At 47.3% G+C, this 24,520-nt stretch overlaps 1 protein-coding gene across 1 annotated transcript; it reads right to left on the reverse strand.

Annotated features, from left to right (window-relative positions):
• Positions 1 to 685: 685 nt before the first annotated feature.
• Positions 686 to 23,103, reverse strand: ENOSF1 (enolase superfamily member 1). Its single transcript, XM_052660511.1, has 16 exons — positions 22,986 to 23,103; positions 20,000 to 20,108; positions 14,444 to 14,559; positions 11,913 to 11,999; positions 11,542 to 11,568; positions 10,126 to 10,198; positions 9,979 to 10,017; positions 9,490 to 9,572; positions 8,731 to 8,765; positions 6,192 to 6,279; positions 4,277 to 4,411; positions 3,566 to 3,607; positions 2,619 to 2,748; positions 2,273 to 2,372; positions 1,344 to 1,425; positions 686 to 787 (listed from the first exon to the last, which is right to left on the reverse strand). The coding sequence occupies exons 1-16, from the start codon at positions 23,067 to 23,069 to the stop codon at positions 686 to 688; spliced, it is 1,332 nt and encodes a 443-aa protein (XP_052516471.1). The 5' UTR covers positions 23,070 to 23,103.
• Between the last annotated feature and the right edge of the window lie 1,417 nt (positions 23,104 to 24,520).

Here is a 24,520-nt window from a genome sequence, read left to right on the forward strand (position 1 = left end):
TAAACACACATGTGCTGTGTTCTGGTTTGGATGTGGCTTAGACAGGGTACATTTTAGAAATGCTGAGTAAGCTAGTTCGCCCTATTTTTTCTGTTTCATTTAATTCTGGCTTTATCATTAAAAACAATGATTATCTAGAATAAAGGCTTTAAGGGTTATAAAAATAGTCTGATACCATTTTACCGTCATTAGCTTCAGCACAGTGTGAATTCTCTAATAGGCTCACACTGAGCAAGAGAAAGATGCTAAACCACCTCAGGGCTATCTGATTTTTTTTAACTTTTGTTGCAGAGCAGATACTGCACAGTGCTGCAGCACTGTTTGTATTACACTAATTTATGACAAGTGTGTTTTTTAAAAAGATTAAGGAAGTATTTCAGCATGCTGCTTGTTTTCAAAGTACAGTTCAATGTCTAGGTATCAGTGTGTGATGGAAAATTTAAGAACATCTTCCTGTACTTTGAATTAATTGGAACTATTTTTGTTTAAATACTACACAGAATTTTTTCTGCTAAAAGAATCAAGTAATAATGATGACTAAGCTGATCCCTGAGGTTACTATGACTTTTAGCTGAACTTGTCTTGATTGGTAGGATGATTTTTTTTTTCCTTCTATTTTTGTAAAACCAGACCCAAGAAATCTTAAACCTTTTCACTTAAAGCAAAAGGTGTCAGAGCTGAGCACTTAATTCTGTTGAGCAGTTAGGAGCTTCTTCCAGACTTCACCATCTGGATAGCGGTGTCTCTTTACCGAGTCCTCCTTCATTTCTGTTGAATAACCAGCATCCTATCAAAGACAAAAAATGGAATTGTTAATAACCTCCCAGAACAAAAGTCATTTATTTTACTTATTTCTGCTGCTCCAAGAAATGCTTTTAAGTCTCAGCCAGAGGCAACTGAATTAACATTTTTAAAAGTTAAGTTTGCAGGTTGTTTGAAATGGGGGAGAGGTACCCTGCTACTTCTCAGGGTTAGTTAACTAATCATACTTTGTTAGTTCCACCTCTGCTGGTGAAAATTAGCCCCGATCTTTTAAACAGGAGGGTCAATGAAGCAGATTTTTTTTTTTAAAGGTACAGTCAAAACCTTTTGCTAACTTGCTAGATGGTTCCTGGTTTTTAGTTCTGTTGCACGGGGTGGGGGGCAAGGAGTGCATGTTTTCAGGTCCAGCTAGTGGGGAAAGGCTGCCGGGAGAGAAGCCTTGTCAGGGGCCATTTCACCCCAAACCCTGACCTTTGCGCCTGGGGACTTAAGACTAAAGAACCGTTTGTTTCTAGATAATGAAAACAGATTAGAGGAGACCAAGCTTTGTGCCTGGGGGTGGGGGGGCACAGCAGGCTCACCTTTGGAGGCATGTAGGAAGCCTCCCTGATTAGCACAGGATACTTGAAATGCTCATGCAGGTGGTCGACGTATTCACACATCCTGGGAGGAAGGAATCAGGTTGGAGTAACAATGCTTTCAGTTAGATGGGCTGCTGGGCAGAGGGCTGAACACCGCTGAGAGAGATGGACTCAGTTGAGGGGTGGCTGATGCCCCATGGTTCTAGGCAAATCCTTCACCCGTTTTCTCATCCCTCAAAGCCTGCAGGACCTTTCAAGGTTGGTAGAAACCCACCCCTCTCCTTGTTCCTGGTTTGTGGAACTGAAATGGGAGAGGCAGAAAACCCTAGGAGTGGTGGTTTTTAGAGTTTAAAATCTCTCAGGTGTATTAGAATTCAGCTGAAGAACCAAACATTGCTTTATAGAAGAAGTCCCTGTAGACCCTCCCAGGTCCCATTTCTCAGTCTTGAACTTGATGTTCACCTTTGCCAGGCATGTCTTCATGCTCTCACTACATACTCCTAGTGATCTGTCTGAAGTACAATATTTAATTCCAGGAAGAAACAAAAGCATAGTACAACCGTATGTGTGCAGGTGACTGGAAGGAGACTGTCCTAATTTAAAGCTCATCTGGAGCATGTTGAGAAATGAGATGGAACTAAAAGATGCAGCCAGATGATGATGAGCCTAGACAGAGGCAGAGAGTATGTGATGAAAGCGAGGCTTTAGAAAGTCAGAAACAGGAACTGGGTTTCGGGTTTGCATTTGGTTGCAACTCCCCTCCTCTCCCCCCAACTTATGTACCTAGAAAACAGCTACCAGGAAACCACCCTCTAAAAGAAACAAGACTATTTAGTGGTGGATCTCTAAACTGAGTTCTAGATGTGCCAAGTGGCCAGGGTTCTCTCTGGACTGAGAGGCAGTACTGATGGTAACGCCACATCACTGACCTGTCTTGGAGGCTTGCAGAGACAGATATGAAGTCAAATATGATCAGATGCTGCACCAGTTCACAGAGGCCGACTCCCCCGGCATGCGGGCACACAGGAACTAGAAGTGTAGACAGGTTGCTGCTGAGTGCCAAGGAGGGTAGAGGGGGAGGTGTGAAGGGGGAATCTGTGGCTTTTCTTAGTGTCTGCAGGTGATTATGTCATTAATATTTAGGACCGAAAATCATCAAAGATTCTCTGATTAAGCTTGAGTTAGAAAAAAGTCAGCATGGCAACTCCAGAGGGAAGCAGGGTATGTGATGTGTGGGGAGATGATGCCTGGTCCGCAGCCCCATGGCACCCTTACTTTCAAACTTCTTGGCCATCAGCAACACCGAGAGGTTCTCGTTGACACTTCCCAGCCTGCAGCTGTCGATCTGCAGAAACTTCAGGGCTTTCGCCTGTAGGAGTTGCTTAAATATCACTCTATTGTGGCACTGGAAAGAGAATTAAAACACACCAACAGGAGAGTCAGCCCTCGCCTTCAGGGTCTATGATCCTGGCACCGCACCCACTCCAAGTCACTCAACAGTGGCCTCCTGGGAGCCTGGACTGTATGCATTCTTCATCCTCAGTGGGTGTGAGGCGAGCCCTGACAGGCAGGAGGGGACCTCCTGCTTGCTTCATTACAAGTCTGCTGGCAGAAAGAAGTAAGTATGTGTGTGTGTCTCATGTAAAAGACCGTAAGACTGTGTGTCTGTCTCGTGTGTGTTGCATAAAAGACCATCTATCAGGGCGTGACCACCGAAGGCAGTGGGGAGTGGGAGAAGCCGCATCGGGATGAGATACGGGGACCGCGGTGAGCAGGTTACCCGGGCGACGAACAGACACAGGGCGGAAGGGCGCTGCTCCCTTGGCGAGGAGAGGAGAGCCGAGAACCCGCTCCTCACACAGCGCCGCTCGTGGGCAGTCTGCCGCGGGTTTTGGCAGGCGCTTGTGTTTGTTGACTAGCACAGAGGTAACGCGGTGTGTTTAAGTAGTTTCGAGGCTGATTTTCTTAAATGGTGCCTATTACACCCCTTGCAGCTTTAAATTGCTGCCTTGTAAATTCCAATGAGATGCTTTGAAAAAGATCAGTGACTTGAGTCACAGGAATTGTAGAAGAATCTACAAACTCTTGACCATGTCTTGCTGTAAAGTAACCCCATTTCTTAGATGAAAAAACCTCCCATCACAGAACACAGGTGGTGTAGCCTCGTGGGCAGTGTCCACAGGCAGTGCCAGTGTGTGCCACCCCAAGGAGATGTCTCCTACCTGTTCTCCTGTGGCCACGCCGATGCCCAAGGGGGCCAGTGCCTGTGAATACAAGGCAACCTGATGTCACTTTACTGCTTTTGAACTGACTCCTAATGTTTGAAAATATTTTTTGGCAGTTCAGCTATTTAGAGTTGTAAAAAGGAAAGAGCCCTGCTTTGGAGCTGTGTGAAGTTTCAGGTGCCGCAAAAGGGGGGCACTGGACCTCCTGGGTCTGATGGCATCACAAGTTCACATCCCACAGCTTGTTCTTCCCCCCGACTCCTTTATAAGTGACCCCCTCTGGCTTCATAGTCAGTGCTGTGAACCTAGCTAATGGGAGACTCCCTGAGACACAGGATGTTTCTCACATTCTCATGCACTGAGTTCTGACACCTGAAGGGGAGAGAAGCCAAGAGGGCCCCCAGTTTTGGTGGATCTGCCCTGGTTCAAGGACTCTAGGGGAAACTGAGAGGCAGCCTTCTAGGGGTCCACCTGACCTTGACCTTAGCAAACCTGCACTTTGTTTCAGTCTGGGTGAGTCAAAGATCTGAACATCAGTCATTTCTGTGTTTACAAAGTACAGGAATCAGGTCTGGTGACCTCTGGGTTGCTGGTAGCCTTTCAACTTTTAGTGATTGCTCTCTCTAGGATAAACAGCAGTGCGAGAGGGAACAAGCCCAGGAATCCTAGGGTCTGAGACCACCGCTCTGGCAGCAGCAGTTTCTCTACCTTGGAAATGGCAGCGTGTCCCAGAATGTCATCCGGGGAGGTGGGCTCCTCGATCCACAGTGGCTTGAACTCGGCCAGCTTTGTCATCCACTCCACGGCCTCAGGCACATCCCAGCGCTGGTTGGCGTCCATCATCTGAAAGGGGAGAGAGACCCTTCAAGGGGAGGCTTGCCCACTACTGACCCTGCTGCAGGGCTGTGCCTCCAGGGAGGAAGTGCTATCTGTTGCTCACGGTCACTCAGCGCCACGACTGTGGGGCTCAGCATGTAACCGAACAAAGGGGGCCGCTGAGATGAGCCTGACAGGGAGCTGCTGTGAGATCCAGAAGTGCCCTGGGCTGGGCCCAGAAGTGCTGGCTGGCTCTGAAGCTCCAGCCTGATCTGCATTTGTGCATGTATGCTCAGTCGTGTCTGACTCTGTGACCCCATGTAGCCGACCAGGCTCCTCTGTCCATGGGATTTCCCAGGCAAGAATACAGGAGTGCGTTGCCATTTCCTCCAGGGGATCTTCCTGAGCCAAGGACTGAACCCGTGTGTCCTGCATTGGCAGGCATTTTCTTTACCACTTTGCCACCTGGGAAGCCCAGCCTACATTTAGAACCCACCAAAATACATTTGTCTTGCAAGGTTCATAGTTTGTAGGAACTGTTTCATCACATTCTGAATCACTCACAGTTAATGCTGTTTGTTCTCAATGGTCTCTTATTGGCTATTGTCTACTCTGGTTGGCACGATAATAAATAACCCCAACTGTATCATTAATTAAGCACCTACTGTACCAGGCGTTTTACGGATCCTGTCCCATTTAACGTCATAACTCTTATGGAGCAGTTCATATTAACCCATCCTACAGACAGGAAAGCTGACATGCAAAGGAGTAACTTGCAATAAGTCAAGTAAATGATGATTTCAAGTCTGGGCCTCTGGAAGGCAGGTGCTGAGTGTGCAGAGGTAAGAAAGGGCCTCTCCGTCCCTGACGACATCACGCTTGGCCAAGTCAGACCCAGAGACGGATTTCTCTGGTAGAACATGCTGAGTGGTACACCCAGAATCGTAAATTATTTAGATGAGGATGACCTCAGAAGACAAAAGTGGTGTTAATTCATATACAAATAATGGGGCTTTTGATCCTAGGTCAAGGACTCAAACTTTTATTTTAATATATGAAACATGCTTCCAAAACAATTTAAAACTATTGTATTGTGACATTTTTTAAGGAAAATATTTTAGATGTAATAAGAAACATAAAAATACACAGGAGTGGCTGATCCTTACATTTATCGCACCAAAAGTTCCAGATTCTTGAGCAGTGGCTCCTAGAAACCCACCTACCCAAAGGCAGCTGGGCGGATTTGTTAAGAAGGGGGATTAAATGATTGACACACTGGGGCACCAATGGGAGAGGTGTTTGTTCAGGCACAGCCACACTAGCACAAAGGAACAATCTCTAAATTTATCTTATTGAATGGTTCTGCAGAATAAAACAGTTTAAAACTATCCACCCTCTCACTTGTGTTTGTTCGTTTTCAGCTTTTTTTAAGATTTGTCTACTCTGAGACCGTAAAGCTGTACCTCTGACATACAGTGTTAAAAATTCCCAATGTTCTTTAATCCTTGCTTGAAGCAGCTTGTGTTTTGGCCCTAGCCAGAGGCTTCCCAGGTGGCGCTAGTGGTAAAGAAACCACCTGCCAATGCAGGAAACCTAAGAGATATGGGTTCGACCCCTGGGTTGGGAAGGTCCCCTGGAGAAGGAAATGGCAACCCACTCCCGTAATCTTGCCTAGAGAATCCCATGGACGGAGGAGCCTGGTGGGCTACAATCCATGGGGTTGCAAAGAGCTGGACATGACAGAAGCGACACAGCAGAGGCCTCATAAGAGGCTGCTTACTTCTCAGCGGCCGGGAAGGGTACTTACCAGTGTCTTCTCAGGCCCAATCATGTTCCTGATGAGTCGGCATCTACGGATGTCATCCTGGAGATCGGCACCAACTTTTACCTTAAACCTGTAACATAAATTTCATCTCATAATTTAGATCTGTTCACTGACTCAGTGAAGACATTTGGATTTTTTGCAGAAGTGACTGTTTCAGTAATTTACAGGTCCTGTCTTCCAGTAAACTCTTGCCCTTTCCCAGTCAGTGTTCAGACAAGCCACTCAAAAACAACCCTGTAAGCATCTCTCTTTACTCAGTATCAGGACAGTAACTCTAAATGACCTGCTGACCTCAAGTCCAGGAGTGGACAGAGCACTAGAACTTGAATAACATGCTGGGTTTTGCTGTGCCACGGAAGGGAATTAAGAACAAAAGAGGTGTGGTCAGACCTGGCAGGTGAGCCATATTCCTCGCCCCTCGCTCACTAGTTTCTGTCCTGCAGGCAGGCATCAGCCTGCTGCTCTGGAGCCTGGATGGCCTGAGGTTCCCTACATTCCATTACACCCACCCTGTGTGCTGACAAAAAGCCCCTCTTACATCCTCTGCACTCAGCCCCAAACACTGAAGACGATGTTTCCATCCTGGGTGGAAGCCTCAGGAGGACTCTGAGCTCAGAGGCCTAGGAGATCTCTCCTGGGCCTTCTCTGACCCCCAGTGGTCACTGTGTCAGCCTCTCCCAGCTACTCAGAGGGAGGAAAGGTGCCAGCACTTACGAGCACCTGCTGCCAACCCCAGCCATGCTGGTCCTTTTCAGAAACAGCAACTTTGAGGAGAACCATGACATCTACTATTCCCGGTTTAGAGTGAAAACAAGGTTCAGAGAGGATGAGCAATTTCCCCATGATCACACAGCAGGTACTCACAGGGAATGGGGAAAAGGCACAATGTTGATTCCAAATCCACCACATCCCAAGTGTCTTTCCAGTGCTCCATGTTGCCTCCATCAAGTTCTCACTTCCCTAGCCCTTTACTTAGCTGAGGAGTCAACAGGAATTCAGTGCCTCTCAATGTTTCCTGAGCATGCAAATCACCCAGGGATCTTGTCAAAATGCAGATTTTTGGTACATGCATACAATGGAGTATTACCCAGCCACTAAAAAGAATGAAAAATTACCATTTGAAGCCACAGGGATGCACCTAGAGATTGTTATACTGAGTGAAGTCAGACAAAAAATATATCACTTATAAAGTGAAAGTGAAGTTGCTCAGTCGTGTCCGACTCTTTGCGACCCCATGGACTGTAGCCTATCGGGCTCCTCCGTCCATGGGATTTTCCAGGCAAGAGTGCTAAGTGGAATCTAAAAAAGTTACAAATGAACTTATTTATACAACAGAAGTCGAGTCATGGATGTAGGAAAAACACGGTTACCAGGGGGTGGGGGAAGGATAAACGGAGATAGGGACTGACAGATACACACTACTATTTATAAAACAGATAACTAATAAGGGCCTCCTGTATAGCACAGGGAACTCTACTCAATATTCTGTAATGGTCTATATAGGAAAAGAACCCCCCCAAAAAGTGGATGCATGTGTAACTGATTCATTTTGCTGTACACCTGAAACTAACAATTTTGTAAACCAGCTATACTCCAATGAAAACTTTTTTTTTTTAAGTCACAAAAAATACAGATTTTGATGTAGCAGGTTTGGGTAAGGCTCAAGATTCTGCATTTTAAGTTAATTGGAGACTTTTTTTAGTCCTTATCATTCATCAAGCAACCTACACAAATAATTTTCTTAATCTACCACAGCTGCAGCAGGGCTGGCTGGCACTCCTGCTCCACAGACCACTCTTGGAGGAGCAGGAGGCAGGTGGCCAGGCTCATGCAGAAATCCAAGTGACAGGCACACCGTGCACCATGAGCCGGATGTATGGACTCGCAGTAGCCATGGACAGCCACAGCTAACCCAGAGGAAACCCCAGGATGCCCAGGGGTCCGTAACCACACAGCAGGACAGACGAGAAGTGCAGAGGGGTAGGCTGGAGAGGAGGTGGCCTGGGGAAGAGGAGGAGCTTGGCTCTTGGGAGAATTCCCAGGAGAATCATTGGGACGAGTGGCTGGAAGGTATAGGGGAGTCCAGGGTTCATTACATCAAAGCTCTTCTAACACTCAGAGCCCTTCAATTATACACAGACTCCCTACAAGCTCCGTGCGTCTGGATGTTTTCACACAGAAGCTGAATCAACGCTTGGTACTGCAGTAAAGAGTGGCTTTCTATTCTGGATGGATGCTTGAAATCAATGATCTCATTTCACTCTGATACGCCAGGATTCTAACTAGACTTGTCTTTGGATAAAGCTGGAAATCAATGATCTTTTTTGACTGATGTTCCAGGATTCTAACTAGGCTCATATCTTATCTTTGGACAAAGGGCCTCAGATGAAACTTCTGGGTCCCAACATGCCAGGCTGCTTCTGGCGAATCCTGACCTCCCTGGTTCCCTTGGCTCCTGGCTCCTCTCCTGGCCTCACTTGCCAACTGCAGAGTCAAGTTCACAATCACTCAAATGAGTTACCTGGTCCAGCCGTCCTTGAGTGCCTTGCTGCAGAGCTGTGGGAAAAGGAGCAGAGCCATCACCACACACCCTCCCTGGTCTCAGCAGCACCTCAGTCATCTCTGACTCGGCTTCACAAACGCTACGGCCGCACCGTGAACCAGAACAACCGTGTGTTGTTGAAATTCAGAGCACAAACAGCTTAGCCAACAGAGCAAGGCTGTTTGGTGACTTTCCTGCCTCATCTCTATGGGAACCACTTCATTCATTGTCACAACATCCCTGGTGGCGGGAGTGGAGCGTCTCTGTCCCTCTTTTTAAAGCTGCGATAGTCTGCAGCAGCATCCACAGACCGAGCTGGTGAAAGAGTAACAGCCAGAAGCTAGTCGCCCTTCTCTGTCAGCTGCCGGTGAGCACAGGGCGATGAGAAAGGGGAGTGATGCAGCCACAGGCCACCTCTGGTCTGTGAGCATCACACAGGGCAGCGTTCATCAGAATCCTCAAAACTACCCCTGGGACAGCTATCATTTCCCACCTCGTAGTGAGGAAACCAAGGCAGAGCATGGTCAGGGGTCATGTTATACAAGGTCACACCATTGCCTCCAGAGCCGAGGCGGGCTTGCCGGGCTACAGAGCCCTGCATCCACAAAGGAAACAGCTCCCCTTTTATGTGGAGTGTGTCCACGTATCCAGGATGAAGCCTGGAACCCACAATGCTTCAGGAAGGCCAAGAGGAAAATGTCACATCTGCTGTCTACAGAAGCTGGTTCCACAGCCCACCTGCTTCAGCGTGGCATCAGGGTAGCCCAGCCAGGCGCACGACGTGGTGTAGGCGGGGTAGCCGTGTGCCAGCATTTGCTCCTCTGCAGAAACAAAACCATCTTCAACAGTTTGCACCCGTGGGACCTCCAGCTTTAGAATCATCTGTGGCTGAAGTGCTCCCGTGGAGAATCCAGCTATTCTGCCTGCCCTGCTCATCCTCATCCCCCAGCCCCAAGGATGACACATTGGGGCCCGGTTACCCTCTGGGAGGCCCCGCTGGCCAAGCCTTCCCCTGCCGTGTGGTGTGACTCTAAAGCCAGCCCTGCTCCTGGCAGTGGCCGAGGTGAACCCTGGCCTAAGAGGTCACCCCTGGAGGCTGCTGCATCCGTACCCAACCACCTGTGTGCAGGGGATGGAGGGGGGCACGTGATGTGAGCCCCCAAGGACAGGGACCTGCAGAGGTGCACAACCAGAGAAACATAACGAGGGAATTTCCTCACAACCCACCTCGCTCTTTTTTCCCGACCTGACTTTGCCGCAGAATTTCTGGAAAAAATAAAAAGTGTCATTCTCTTTTAGACAACAAGGCTCTGGGCCTGGCGGCTGCCAGGTCAGAATGAACCAGGAAGCTCCCGGTGTGTGGGGACGACTCACCGCAGGCCTCCTCCTCTGTCAGGACGTCAGTGATGTACCTGAAATCGATGCAGGACACCAGCGTCTGGGGGTCCTGGTGGCGAGATGGCAGGATGGAAAGGCCCACATCAGTCCACAAGTGGATCTCGGTTCTAAGAATCTGCTTACGCTGGGCCTGGGCTCATTCTGTCCAGGAAAGGACCTTTGGGCCCCCTCCTCCTACCCTGCCCTTGGGGCTCTGCCCTCTCTGGAGAGGCCCACACTCTCAACTGGGCCTCTGGCTGAGACCTCCCCCGACCAATCTAAGTCAGTCTGTTGGGAAGCAGCTTGTACCATGACCAACAGTACCTACGCCACTGTGACCCTTCAGTGTCATCAAAGCCCTTTGAACGTGGAGATTCTGCTTCTTTTAAGACCACTGGCTTTGAAATAGGGAACAGGATCCAAAAGAATGAAAACTCCACAGCGGGGCAATCTCAGTTACCTCCTAGGGGTCGTCAGATCATTCAATTCTGGGGGCCACCTCTGGCACCTCCCTGGAGAGGCCAGCCTAGAGCCTGCAGGTGGCCCACGAGGTCCATGCCCTTTCCTTCCGGTGATGCCCCCATGCCACCTGCAACCATGTCAGAAATGATGTGACAGCCTTTCGTTTCCACTTCCCTCAACAATCTTCAAGGCCACGGTTCTTTGCTTCTCCTTAATTATCAGGCCAAATAATAACCAGGGCCTTTGTTAACCACCAGATTTTCAGTGACCATCCAAGACATTGCCCCCAGGTGGCTGAAGCTCAGAGAGGTTAAGTGGCATGCTGAAGGTCACACAGCCAGCAAGTGGTGGAGCCCGGATTGAAAGCCAGGTCTGCCTGGGTCTGATGTTCACTCCCTTTAACCTGCCCAGTTTCCTCCTCCTGGGCAGTGAGATGCTTGTCCCTGGTATCAACATGTCAGGGAGAAAGGAAAGGGCAGAGGCCTATCCTTAGAATTCACCCTGGGCTCCTTCCTCAAGGGTCTGATCTGCCATTTGCTTTTGATGTCAAAGCGACCAGGTAATATCTTAGTAATAACACTTTGGTCTTCAGAGTTTAAAGCACTTTTCTCAACTAGTCTTTGAACCAATTCTGTGGAGTTTCTGGAGAAGTTAGGATTATTCCCTTTGCATAGTCATGAAACAGAAGCCTGAGAATTTGTATCACACATGGAAGGAAGCACCAGAGTGGGGGAGGTGGGACCCAGCAGACACCCCTGCCCGTGTGAGCACAGCTCTCTGCCACCTCAAACACCAGAGAAGCAATACTGGACCCGACTGCATACTGCCTGATCAGCAGCACAGTGACTAATCCAGAGACGATGCTGAATGTATCCACTGATAATCGAAAGGCGTGGAATCCATGAGATCCATTTCATTTACGGAAAACAGAGTATTAAAGAATTTACTTACCATGTCAACAAGTAACTTCCACAGAGGCTTGAAGAAAAGAAAAGATTTGTAAAACGTGTGAGGCACCCACGTGCTTTCTGACAATAAATGCGCTAGTGGCAAATTCCCCCATCAGACCAATGCCTGCCGGCGCCCCAACCCGCTGGCTCCAGCTGGCCCTCACCTCTGCGGCCTGCTTTCTCAACCCTTTCTAACCTACTCCGATGATGTCCCAACCGCTGCCAATATCCCTCTGGGCAGACAAACAACTGAACAGTTCTCCTTACATCCCCTGGAAGCCTGCTGTACATGCCTTTGCTCGCAGAGGGAGTTGTGTTCCTCTGTCGTGTGCTCTATGTTCCATGGGGTCAGAGATGCTGCTGGAGGATTACCTTCCCCTCCTGCTTGGCCCACAGGTCCCACACAGCGTTGAGCACGGCCGCCGTGGCCAGATGCACCACACCCTTCTCAGGACCGATCTGGTCAGGAAACAAAAAACACCAGCACTTCTTAGGAGAGAAAAGGATCTTTAGGTCTCCTAGCCAGGGACACGCTTCATGAATTAAAAGGCAGCAATGGAAGCTCTGCCCTAATGCTGGGAAAGATTGAAGGAGGGAGAAGAAGGGGACGACAGAGGATGAGATGGCTGGATGGCATCACCAACTCAATGGACATGAGTTTGAGTGAACTCTGGGAGTTGGTGATGGACAGGGAGGCCTGGCGTGCTGCGTTCATGGGGTCGCAAAGAGTTGGACACGGCTGAGCGACTGAACTGAGCTGAACGGAAACTCACTTGGAGGTTAAGTTCTTCTCCAGTAGTTTCTTACCTATAGAAGATCTGCAAGAATAGTACAAAAAACTCCTGTATATTTCCTCTCTCTTTGTATTTACATATATATACATGCACAAACACACATATATATACACAGGTAAATAAAATATAATACATAAGGAAAATTTATTTTACTGAGTCACTTGAGAGTAAGTTATAGATCCCATGCCCCCTTAATCCTAAATACTTCAGAGTATAGTTCCTAAAAGCAAGGACATTCTCTCACATAGCCACAGTGCAATGATCAAATTCAGGGAATATAATATTGATAGAACACTATTATCTATGAAGACAGTCCATAATCAAATTGCACCAACGGTCTCAATAGTGTACTTTCTGTTATTCACAAATGGCATTTAGCTGACATGTCACTTTAGTCTCTTTTTATCTGGAGCAAATTTTCTTTTCTAAAAAAATAATGATCAGTATTTTCAAGGAGGAACAGTGTTCCTCCAGCTGGGCTGTCTGCAGCCCCATCATGATTGGACTGCGATGCTGCCACTGCACTCTGGTTGCTGTTATCAGGGCTGTTATTGTTTAGGCCTTCACTAGTGGCCCAGATGATACAGAAACTACCTGTCAATGCAGGAGATACAGGTTCCACCCCTGGGTCAGGAAGACCCCCTGGAGGAGGAAATGGCAACCCACTCCAGTATCCTTGACTGGGAAATCCCGTGGACAGGGGAGCCTGGTGGGCTACAGTCCACGGGGACTCAGTCGGCTAGGACTGAGCACGCACATATTATCTTTTAGTGCTAGGGCAACTTAGTATCCTTTAGGCTTCTCCACTGTGTGGTCACCATTTCCCTTTCGAAGTAAGGAGATTAACGCTGCCCCTAAGTTTTAGCATCCACTGACTGTTCCTGCCTCAAGCAGTTACCGCCATGGTGCTTGCAACATGGTGGTTTTTTCACGTTGCCATTCCTGTTATATCAGTTTGTATTCTGTGGTAACGACAAGCTTTCCTTTGCTGTGTTTGCTATCTGAATGGACTCAGGGACTCTTAGGTTATTCAATGATTTATCAGCCATGACTACCGCATTGTTTTTTTCTTAAAGCAAAGGATATAGTAAGAGTCTCTATTCCAAGCACCAAAATTCAGAAATAAGGAAAACAAGTAAAATGCCAACAGTTAAATATTTATGACACAGTTAAATACCACCTTTATTGAATTGCCTCAGATTCAGCCAACGGGAACTCCTTCCAGGGGATGCTTTTAAAGCAAGTTTCACTCGGTTTGCAGAAGTTAAGAATGAAATCTGAGGCAATGTGGACAAGGTGCCTTTCTCTGTGCTCAGGAGACTGAACAGTTAGAAGAAGACAGAGCTGATGTCAGGAGACACAGGCAAGGTGTCAGCTACTGGACTGACCTTGAAAAAGTGAAAGTGTTAGTTGCTCAGTCATATCTGATTCTTAGTGACCCCATGGACTGTAGCCTGCCAGGCTCCTCTGTCCATGGGATTCTCCAGGCAAGAATATAGGAGTGGGCTGTCATTCCTTTCTCCAAGGGATATTCCTGAGCTGGGATTGAACCCAGGTCTCTTGCATTGCAGGCAGATTCTTTACTACTGAGCCAGCAGGAAAGCCCTGATCTAACTGTGATAAAATTCTCTCTCTAGAATCTCACTTTTTTCATGCTTTGAACTTAAGGTTCAAATACAGTCCTACACACATAAAGGCGCTCTGGTGTCTCTCTCCTTAACTTTTGCTCTTCTCTTAACGTTTCTGTCCTTAATAACTGCCTCCCACAACTTCACTTCTCATGTTATTTCTCTCTAAAAGGTTCCCATTTGGCACTTTCTCTTCTAGGGAGTCTAGACCACTTCTTTCCATTCAGGGAGCAGAGATGAGGTCTGGAAGGGCAGTGATAGCTCTTGGGATCCAAGTATATCCAGAGTCTAAGTCTCACAGAAAGGACTAGATTACCTTAAAATACTGACCGTCCACCTGGTTCAAGCCCTAATTCGTCTGGCTAAGATGTTTACCTTAATATCTTAAACCTGTCTCTATTTTCACAGTTGTTACAATCCAAGGACTTGAGACTTCAGGAATGTTATTTACAGAATAGTTTCGCAAAGCAAGACACCTTACCCATCTGAGCTGCCCATCACTCGTGAGCTGCCTGTAGAAACCTCTGAAATCCCCAACAATGTCACCAAGGTCCTTGTTCAGCACGTGGGGGGCCAGAGCATTCACAGCACAGACAACTGTGAAAAAGGATACAATTCTTCTTTAGCGTTGGTGTGAATAAATTAAGACACGCAAGTACTGCAAACTAAAGTGGGCATTTTATGAAGATGATTTTAAATATAAAAGATACATGCCTTTAAAAATTGCCTCAAATATGTCATCTGTGGTTGTTATAACTAATAAACAGAATAGTTGTTCACCTATATTCAGAGCTTAATTTCTGAATAGAGCAAATCCATTTTGATTGGTTGCCACATGAAAAGAACCATAGACCTGAAAGTTTAAAGCATGTTCCCAAATCATTTTCCTGTTCACTTTGTCTATATGTTAGCTGCAAAACAAAATCTTGCTATTAAATTGTTCCCAAGGAATAAGAAGACTGACTTATAGAATTTTTAGAAATGTCTTTTCATCATTGTCAAGTATGGAAGATATCTTGAATTCACAATGTAACTATATTAAAGATGAAGTGAATTTGCAATTAGTTTAATGTTTACATGTAAAATGTTAAAGTACATGAAAAAACTTCATGAACATTAAACTTATTTGAAGGTTAACCTTCATTTGGGTCAGCATTACCATCAATTACTTATTTTTGGTATTCTACTTAAATAAGAATTTGTAGTGTTATTTCAGATGAAGAATCAGTAAAAAAAAAAACAAAAACCTCTGCAAAGACCCTTCTATCATTTGCTCAATCTATAAAACACTCTCAGTCTATGTTTAAATGGCCAGAATAATCAACTTAGCCTCAAAGCAATGAATTTATTATAAAAAATGTTGACTGACTTGTTGTTTAGCATAGCCATTGCTTCAATATTAAAATTCTCACATCACTTCACAGGGTAGTCTCAGAGACACAGTTTTACTTTAGACAGACCTTAGGAGAAAGACATTTTGTGCCGGGAGCCAGCGTGAGGAACTCCGCCCATGGCAAAGGTCATGAGGAAGGAGGCTTGGCATACGCAAAGGCGTGATCAAGCCTCAGGAAACCCCCTGTTCCCGAGCATCTAACCCCCAAACCAGAGTCTGTTTTATGCTCTCACCTACACCTCTGACTTTACGGGGGGCTCTCCCCCATAACCATTTCTCTCAGAGAAGAAGTAAACGTGCAGCTCCAAGGCAATAAAAATTCTTGGGCGTGACAAGAGTGTTTCAGCTTACGGACTCCTCTGAAGGTTATCTAGCCCGCCTGTATAGGTTCGTCTGGCCACATGTGATTGTTTACAGCTTCCCAATCTGAGAGGCACGAGATGTTTTAGACTTACTAAAGGCAAATTCCTTTGGGGAGTTAGAAATTATTAGTATAGTGTGTTGGTTAGGAATTATATTGGTGAAGGGTTTTTCATTTGTTGTGTCAATAATTGCTGCTAATTCCCTGCTCTGGGTGGGACAAGGATGTCTCAGGTCAAACCTCTCTGCTGACAGACTAGCTTGTGTGACAGGATTATCCATACTCCTGCCACTACCACATGATTGTTTACTACCTCTTAACCATAAACAGCACAGAGAGTTTTGGAGTATTTTGAGAGTCTTAATTAGCATAGGGCTTTTTCTTCTTGTTGAGTCAATGATTGCCGCCAGGCCTCCATATCCTTAGGCACCTGGGAATATATTAATCAATGTATTTGGAATATAGCAAAGGAAATATAGTAGTTTTTGATGTTAGCAATACTAGACTTTTTGAGTTAATGGATTTTCTCTTTTGTAATAGATCACTGTACTTTGTTATAAATCACTGTGTCCTTGCTATGTAAAAATGTAACTTTATCATATCTTAAGACTAAATAGATCTTAAGGGGAGCATTGATGAAAGGATTTTTATTTGTTGGGCTGATGTTTGCTGCTAAATCTCCATGTTCCCTACCCTTATAATGAATATAACTAACATATAGGAGAAATAAGTATTAACCTTTAAGACTAATCATGTTAACCTTGGGTTAAATAAATTCCTTTCTTGATTGTAACTCACTACACCCTCACCCTATAGGAATGTAACTTTATTTGGAGGGTGGTGCCTGGTTTAAGAAAAAACACCCTTGGAAGAAATAAGTTTTTTGGTTATCAGAAAGAAAGGATCATAAAATGTCAGCAGGTCTCACTCATGGCCAGAAGATGATGTACCTTTTTTATACATTTATGTGAAGCACCTGATTTTGATAAAGGTCAGGACTGCTGACTCCCGCGTGACTCTATATTCACCCCTATGTGTAACAAAAAGTATATAAGCAAACCCAAAAATAAAGAAATCGGATCAGTTTCAGGAAAGACTGATTCCCCCATGTCGCTTCTTTCTTGCTCCCGTTTTTCTGGCTGAATTCCCATCTGGAGCATGGATGCTATTTCACGTAATCCAAGTTATTCAGCCTTTTTCTCCACTAATCTTCCTACTACACTATCCATTTCTAATCTCTCTATATCTGTGATTAAATATGTATTTTTCCAAAGACGCCAACTCCATCCCCACCTTCGAATCACCCTGGATCCACCAGTGCTGGACCCCAGCAATTTTGAAAGTATCTAAACATGTTCACGGGATACGTTTGGCTCCTGTGTGACACAGCCCTCAGGTGGTGCTCATACTGAGTATTTAGGGCTGATCCCCACACCTTCCATGTTCTCTAGGCCTCTTGTTACTAGGATGCGGAATGATTCCAGTTCAGACATTTACCCGCTGGAGCTCTGGGAAGACAGAGCGCCCCTCACCCCTTGGTGATTGGTGCTCTTGGATTAGAGATGTGAAGAGTAAGCTGGCGGCTCAGAGAGACCTGTATCAATACCTACATCAAACCTCCGTCTCACTAAGGAGAGGGTTACACAACAGACTGGTTTGTGTCACAGAGCAAATGCATTTAATGAACCTTGAGGATGAGCCCATCTTTTTTGGCTCCAACAGAAGCACAAACAACACTAATACATTCATCGAGAGGATGTGGATTCTCTTCCCTCAGACTGAGTCCACTGAAAGAAGTTTACTAAAATTTGGTGGCTTCCATAGAAACTGGGTTGTGGTGATCTGACTCCAGGCTTCCCTGGTGGCTCAGATGGTAAAGAAACCACCTGCAATGCAGAAGACACAGGTTCAACTGCTGGGTCCAGAAGATCCCCTGGAGGAGGAAATGGCAACCCAATCCAGTATTCTTGCCTGGAAAACCCCACAGACAGAGGAGCCTGGCGGGCTACAGTCCATGGGGTAGCAGAGTCAGCCTGATTCCGGTGTACGAAAAGATGAGTGGGAAATCCGCCTGGAGAAACTTGGGCCTTGAAGGCAGGGCTCTCTCCTGTGACTACATCTGCCTAAAACTCTCTGTGATCCTCCTGCCCAGGAGGGACAAGTCAGAAAGGCTACAGAGAACGTGGGTCTGAGCTCTCATGCTGCCAGGAACCCTTATGGCTATTTAGTCTCTTTAAAAATTCTGCTTTTTTCATCTCTTTTTCTTTTCCTATATAAAAACTATATTGGTCTCATCTATACTTAAAAAAAAAAAAATCAAGCATAACCTCTCCCTCTCTCACACATTAAGGCCCTCTCCTCATGGTAATGCAAGCACTGTTCTCTTAAATTATAAAAGAATGATTAGTTAAGTAAGCTGATAAAGGCTGCAGAAGAACCATGATGAGCTAATGGAATTTTTTTCAACTTTAATTCAAACACCATGTAATGGTTCAGTGAGATGGCAGTGAGTCACCTGAAAAAGGCAGCAAGGTCACAGTTAAAATGGTTCTGTCATGCTGTGGTCTGAAACAGGCGGAAGCCAACTCCGTCACCACAAAAGAGCCATTTGTTCCAGGCAGAGAGATGGGAATTGATTTCTCCTGCCGGAGGTGTCCATAGGGACAGTGGGGGTGGGGAGGAGTACGGGAGGCCCCCACCCCATGAACTCAGCAGCACACCTGTACCAGGAAACACAGGCCCTTCACGGCGGGCCCGAGTGAGCACCGTTCGAAGTCCTGGCTGTTAACAGTGGTTCCGAAGGCTTGTTCCAGAACGCATCTTGTAAGCTTGCTGAGTTTGGCACAAACTTTGGGGGCCGCCCTGCATGGTTAGAGCTTCATAAAGGTCTCAACCTGTACCAGAGAATTCAAATTGCAGGAGAAGCTGAAACGTAGCTCTCCAGCCTGCGGGGGTCAGTGGTCACTGCCCGGAGAAACATCGACAGTAAATGGCTGACTTAGGGGGTGGGAGTCTGGGAATCCGTGCCCAGGTGCCTCCATCTGCCCGGCCAATTCCTGGTTACCCTTCAAGGCTCATCACAACACCTCACCGTTGCTCTGAAGCTGTCCTGACCCTCCCGGACAGTTTCCGTGTAGTTCATACTCACTTTAAAACAAATGGTCCTTCTCATACTGCACTATCGTTTCTTGTACGCCTGTCTCCCTGACAAGTTCATGCATTCCTGTTCCTTGTACATGGGACTCTGTCCCCTTTCTCTCTCTCCTTGTAAAGTCATTCCTGCGGTGCCTGGCAGAACATGTAACACACGGGGGCACACAGGAGGAATCCATGCAAGGCCTGGTTGATGGATGACTGGACAGCAACCCTGGGAGGGGTGGGGACGGCCTAATGACATCCACAGAATGTTCAAGAAAGGTTCCCTTGTCCCACACACACACACCTCTTTTATCTGCTTGATGATATTAAAATCATTCAATGGGTCAAGACTGTTCTACAACTAGGAGAGGGCTGACAGTGCAAATATCCACGAGAGAGGGTCAAGTCACCAAAGTCAGAGAATCTATTTCCTTGTTTCAGCCCCTAAGGACTCAGTGAAATTGATCTGGCAGAGAGGTCTTCTTTTGGTACGTATTGAATTTTGTTCTTTGTGCGTGCATAAAGCAAATTATGCTTAAAAAAAAAAAAAGCAAATAATTTGTACTTAAATGTTCTGCAGGACTAGCTGAACAGCTGTCTGGGTCTGTTTCCTTGTCTCCAAAAATGTGGAGGCTCAAGACCATGGCTGAGCCCTCATCCAGCTGTGAGAAAAGACAGACCGACTTGTGGCTCAACAAGCAGCCTTCATTGTCTGCTTTTCCCGAATGAGAGCTCTGAAACCGGGCAGGACCTACGGCCTTTGCTGCAAAGAAGGGCAGTAAACTTGAAACCAACTCCGTGTGGAAGATTCACAAAAGCAAGTAGACTCTCTGTGTGCACAACAATAAGCCTTGTTCATGAACACATGTCTCCCCTCTCAAGCCCCTCAGCTGCTCACCCAGTTCAGGTTCTCCTAGCTCGGCAGAGAGAGAGATGGGCTGCGCTTCAAAGATGTGCCTGCAGTTCTATGGATAACCACAAGGAGAGAAGCCAAATTCTGCTATTTAAAAAATTTATCCCAGTGAAATAAGCAAACCATCAAACCTTGTTTTTACTCACGGCAAACATATGGAGGCAAATGAGGTCAGAACTGGAATGTTAGTGAAATGAAGGCATCCTAGGGCCTCAAGAGAGGCCCAACTCACCAACTTCAGTGCCTCTTCCCAGAGTGAAGGTAATTCCATAGCCCTTGAGTCCATCTTCCGCATCCGTCTCCAAGACAACATAGGCTGCTGAGTAGTCAGGGTCTGTGTGCTGCAGAGGAAATGACCCCCCAAACCCGCAAACGTGAGAAATCCCCAAATAAACCCAGTAATGATGTCACATAAGAGCAGATGCAGTAAGAGCTCCCATTGGAGGAAACCGTTCTTGTTCCCCAAAGCAAACACAGGAGCTCTGAATGGACAAAAGGAATGTCTTCCTGGAGGATGGCAGAGGGACCTGCATTGAGAGGGAAGACTCAGGAATGAGATCTCTGTATAGCAGAGGGAATTATGTTTAGTATTATGTAATAAACTACAATGGAAAAGAAAAAAGTCATCGCTGGGAGGTGGTAGGCTCGGCTGGATCTGGGCTCTCTGAAACCTTAGTGAGTGCCTGGAACATCGAAGGCCTGAGTGGTCCACATTTCTTAAAAGGCTGGTAAGAAACAGTTCCAAGGACAGAGGAGCCTGGTGGGCTAAGTCCATGGGGTCGCAAAGAGTTGGACACAAGTGAGTGCCTAATACACACAAACACACACAAACACACACACACACAAAATCACTGGAACCCTTTGCTAGAACAAGTATGGGGAACAGTTTCAGGGCTCCTTCATGAAAATATCCTACTTGTGACCAGGAAGGCTTGCTGTGCTGCCAAGTGCTGAGGGAGCTGAATTGCTGAATCCAGCATGTGGTGAGGGCTGGGTGGTGGGGCTGGGTGGGATGGGGGCAATCCTGAAAGTCATGGCCGTACTGCTGAGAACTGCCATGCAGACTTCCTAGTAAGAAGGCACTTGGGGGGACTTCCCTGGTGGTCCAGTGGTTAAGACTCTGCACTTCCACTGCAGGGGGCATGAGTTTGAATCCTGGTCAGGGAACTAAGATCCCTATGCCATGGGGCGGCTCCCAAAATAAATAAAATGAAAATGGAGGCACCTGGGAATGAGCACACAAGACACACCACACCTCTAGGAGCTAATATACATAAGTATTTATGAGCTTGCAATGCAGGTGTCAGATATAATCTCTCCTGACCCAGATGTCCTAAACCACTCAGGCCAGAGACAAATTCCATTTCTTATTCTACAGTAAGCCAGCAACCTTAACCCTTTACAAATTCAAAGAGGAAAGTCAAGGTTTCAGTTCATTGGAAAGCAGTAATTACAGCCACACCTACTGACAGCCTTCTCTGTGTCAGACTGTCTACACACATCTCATTTACATGGATAAAGCAGATCCTGCTATACTCATTTTACAGATTAGAAAAACTAGGCCTGGAGAGATTGTGTGGTTTCCCCACAGCCGTTATCCCACAGAGAGGCAGAGGCGGTTGCCCTAAATCAGGTATTTTAATTTTACATGTCAGCATAACTTCAAACGAATGTTTGGAGATTTCACAAAGGACAGCCCAATGGGTGGTTTTGGTCATTTATCATAACATCATATGGGCTTCCCTGGTAGCTCAACTGGTAGAGAATCCACCTGCAATGCAGGAGACCCTGGTTCAATTTCTGGGTTCAAAGATCTGCTGGAGAAGGGATAGGCTACCCACTCCAGTATTCTTGGCCTTCCCTGGTGGCTTGGCTGATAAAGAATCCGCCTGCAATGTAGGAGACCTAGGTTCAATCCCTGGGTTGGGAAGATGCCCTGGAGGAGGGAAAGGGATAGGCTACCCACTCCAGTATTCTGGCCTGGAGAATTCCATGGATAGTAGTACAGCCCATGGGGTCGCAGAGTCAGACACTAGTGAGCGACTTTCACTTCATAACATTTTATGAGAAAGGACACAAGGGTTTTGAAAATCAGGAATAACCTAATCTCAGAACAAAGGACATTCTTTTAAATCACTTGAGCACTTTTAAACAAGAGGCTGTTTCAGGTGCACACAGAGGACGTGGAATGTGCCCTCCACCTTCAAGAGGCAAACGTTACAGTGTGAATCGAAGTCCTCGGGTACCAATCCCCCTCAACTCCCCACCAGTAACAGGTAACCACTGCCCTGACAGGGAGGCTTCCCACATTCATTACATACAGGGCAACTCTGTTTTTCCAGTGTGGCCAGTGGTGAGTGGGCGTGGGGTTGCGGGGAGGAGCAATGAGGATCCAAGGCGGCAGGACTCACGTTTGGGAGCCACCGCAGGAGATGTGGGCGTGGAGCGCCCTGCTGACATGCTCAGGGACACAAACATCTTTCAGGGCTCACTTGACTGCATCTCCGAAGGCTGACATCCACCTAACTCTTCACGGTGACACAGCCTCTGTACTAATGTTTTCCGGGAACTTCATGGCATCATGGACTCAATGGACATGACTTTGAGCAAACTTCAGGAGATCTTGAAGGACAGGGATGTCTGGAATGCTGCAGTCCATAGAGTCGCAAAGAGTTGGACACGACTGAACAATGAACAACATGAGAGCCCCTTTCACATGACCCAACTGCTGTGAGTTTGTTCATCTGGTTTTCCAGCCAGACTGACTCCTTCCTTTCACAGATGGGCCCAAGAGGTCCAGAGAGTCAGGGCTTTCTCCTGGCCACACAGCAAGTTGTAGGGGGAGGCAGGGATCACCACCTGAAACACCCTGTGTGGGGGTTTCCTGGGCTCCATCACGGTGGAGGAACTCCTGCTGTGTTTTAGTGCTTCTCTGGGGGCGCCCCAACAACATCGTTTTGCAAATACGATTCGCATTTCCAACAGAATGTGAATCATAAACTTAAAAACAGGAAATACTAAATGCCAGCAAAGAAAGGAACAATAAGAAAAAGAAAAAAACCTAGGAGGATGGGGAGTCTCTAGATACCTTCACTCCACTTACAAAAGCAACGGTTCCAAAGGTGGGAAACCTTCCAAAGGGCCCCCTCTGGGTGCCCCGCGCCTAAGGGGCCCTAGCGTCGGCGGGGCAGGAGGGCACCGGGACAGACTGTGCTTACCATGGCGTCTGAGCCGTGGCCCCCGAGTGACGTGGGGAAGCGCACGTCGTGGACCGAGAGCCGGGAGACCCTGCCGTGCACCATGCCCACGCGCTGGGGCGCCACCAAGTTTGCTGGATCGGACGTGGGGCACACGGACAGGGAGGGGCGCGGAGCCGGCGCGGATTGGCCGCGCAGCCAGGGGGCGTGGCCGCGCTCGAGAACTCAGGCAAATTGTCAAACTTGCTGGGACTGGAGGGGCCGGCCCGGCTAAGGGTCCCCTGACTCACGTTTTCCGCTCCAAGTTTCCGCCCCGCAACGGGGGCACTGTTCCACAAGGCGGACTCTCTCGGGGTCTCCACCCACCCCCGCCCCATCCCCTCTCCCGTCCCTCCTCCCCTCAGGACTCTGCTCCGCCCAGACTGGAAACTGTCATGTGATCTTACCCGGAGCGGCGCCCCGAGACGAAGAAACCCGGTAGGTTCAGAGTGCGATCGCCTCGCAGTAGATTTGGACCAGCTCCAAATCTGAAGTCAGTCAAGGCTGGCGCAGCAAGGATAGCCTTGGGCCAGAAAATCTTGAAATGACCTCAGTCTGTTTGCCATCTGATAAACTAAGAGGCGGGTCACCATTTATTACATCCTTGCTGATGCAGAAAACTTTAAATAGAGGACCGCTTATCTACCCAGCCCTGCAAGGTAGGCAGGTATTGTCCATTTTACTGAAGAAATGGGATTCAGAGAGACTAAGTAATTTAAGAGACTTGCCCGAGGCCACACAGCTAGATAAATGGCTAAGAGTACTAGCTGCAAGGAAATGGCAACCCACTCCAGTGTTCTTGCCTGGAGAATCCCAGGGACGGAGGAGCCTGGCGGGCTGTCTGTGGGGTCGCACAGAGTCGGACACGACTGAAGCGACTAAGCAGTAGCAACTAGCTGCAAACCCAAGGCTGTCCTCTGGGTGGCAGGAATTGTGGGGTTCAGAGCTATAGGATCCCTCTGACAACATGGTGAGGGCTATGGACAGCCCCCACCCCCCACCCCCCGCAACCAACATACACACCGCAGTGCACGCACACGTTGTTTTTATACCATTTTAGGGATGGTCCACTTAACCGCTTGTTTTGCCTACAGCACGCCACCTTTCAGTTCCTACTTCTAGGGACTGTTTTGATGACTGTTTGGGAAGCAGTGCTATACAGATATATTTTTCCATTAATAAATGTTCCTGTGGGTATGGCAGGGATGTTTTCAGGGACCTCCAGGTCACCTCTGCTGCTCAAGGATGCATACACATAGAACCCTGTCGGATGAATTCCTCTGGCTAAAGACTAAGATGGTTAACTCAAATGCTACAGAGGCTGGGTGGGCACCAGGAAGCAAAGAGGGGTGAGGTGAGCAGCAGTGACTGCAGCTAAAGGGACAGCCAGGCAGCGCCAGTTGATTGCAGCCCTGTAGGAATTAAGAGCGCAGACCCGCATCTTCCTGGTTTCCAAGAGAAGTCTGAAATTTGAATGTTAATAGGAAATAGCCCTTCTTTCCCCCTGGCCTGTCCTA

Source organism: Budorcas taxicolor, chromosome 22 (assembly GCF_023091745.1).
Source record: "Budorcas taxicolor isolate Tak-1 chromosome 22, Takin1.1, whole genome shotgun sequence".
Taxonomy (NCBI): Eukaryota; Metazoa; Chordata; class Mammalia; order Artiodactyla; family Bovidae; genus Budorcas; species Budorcas taxicolor.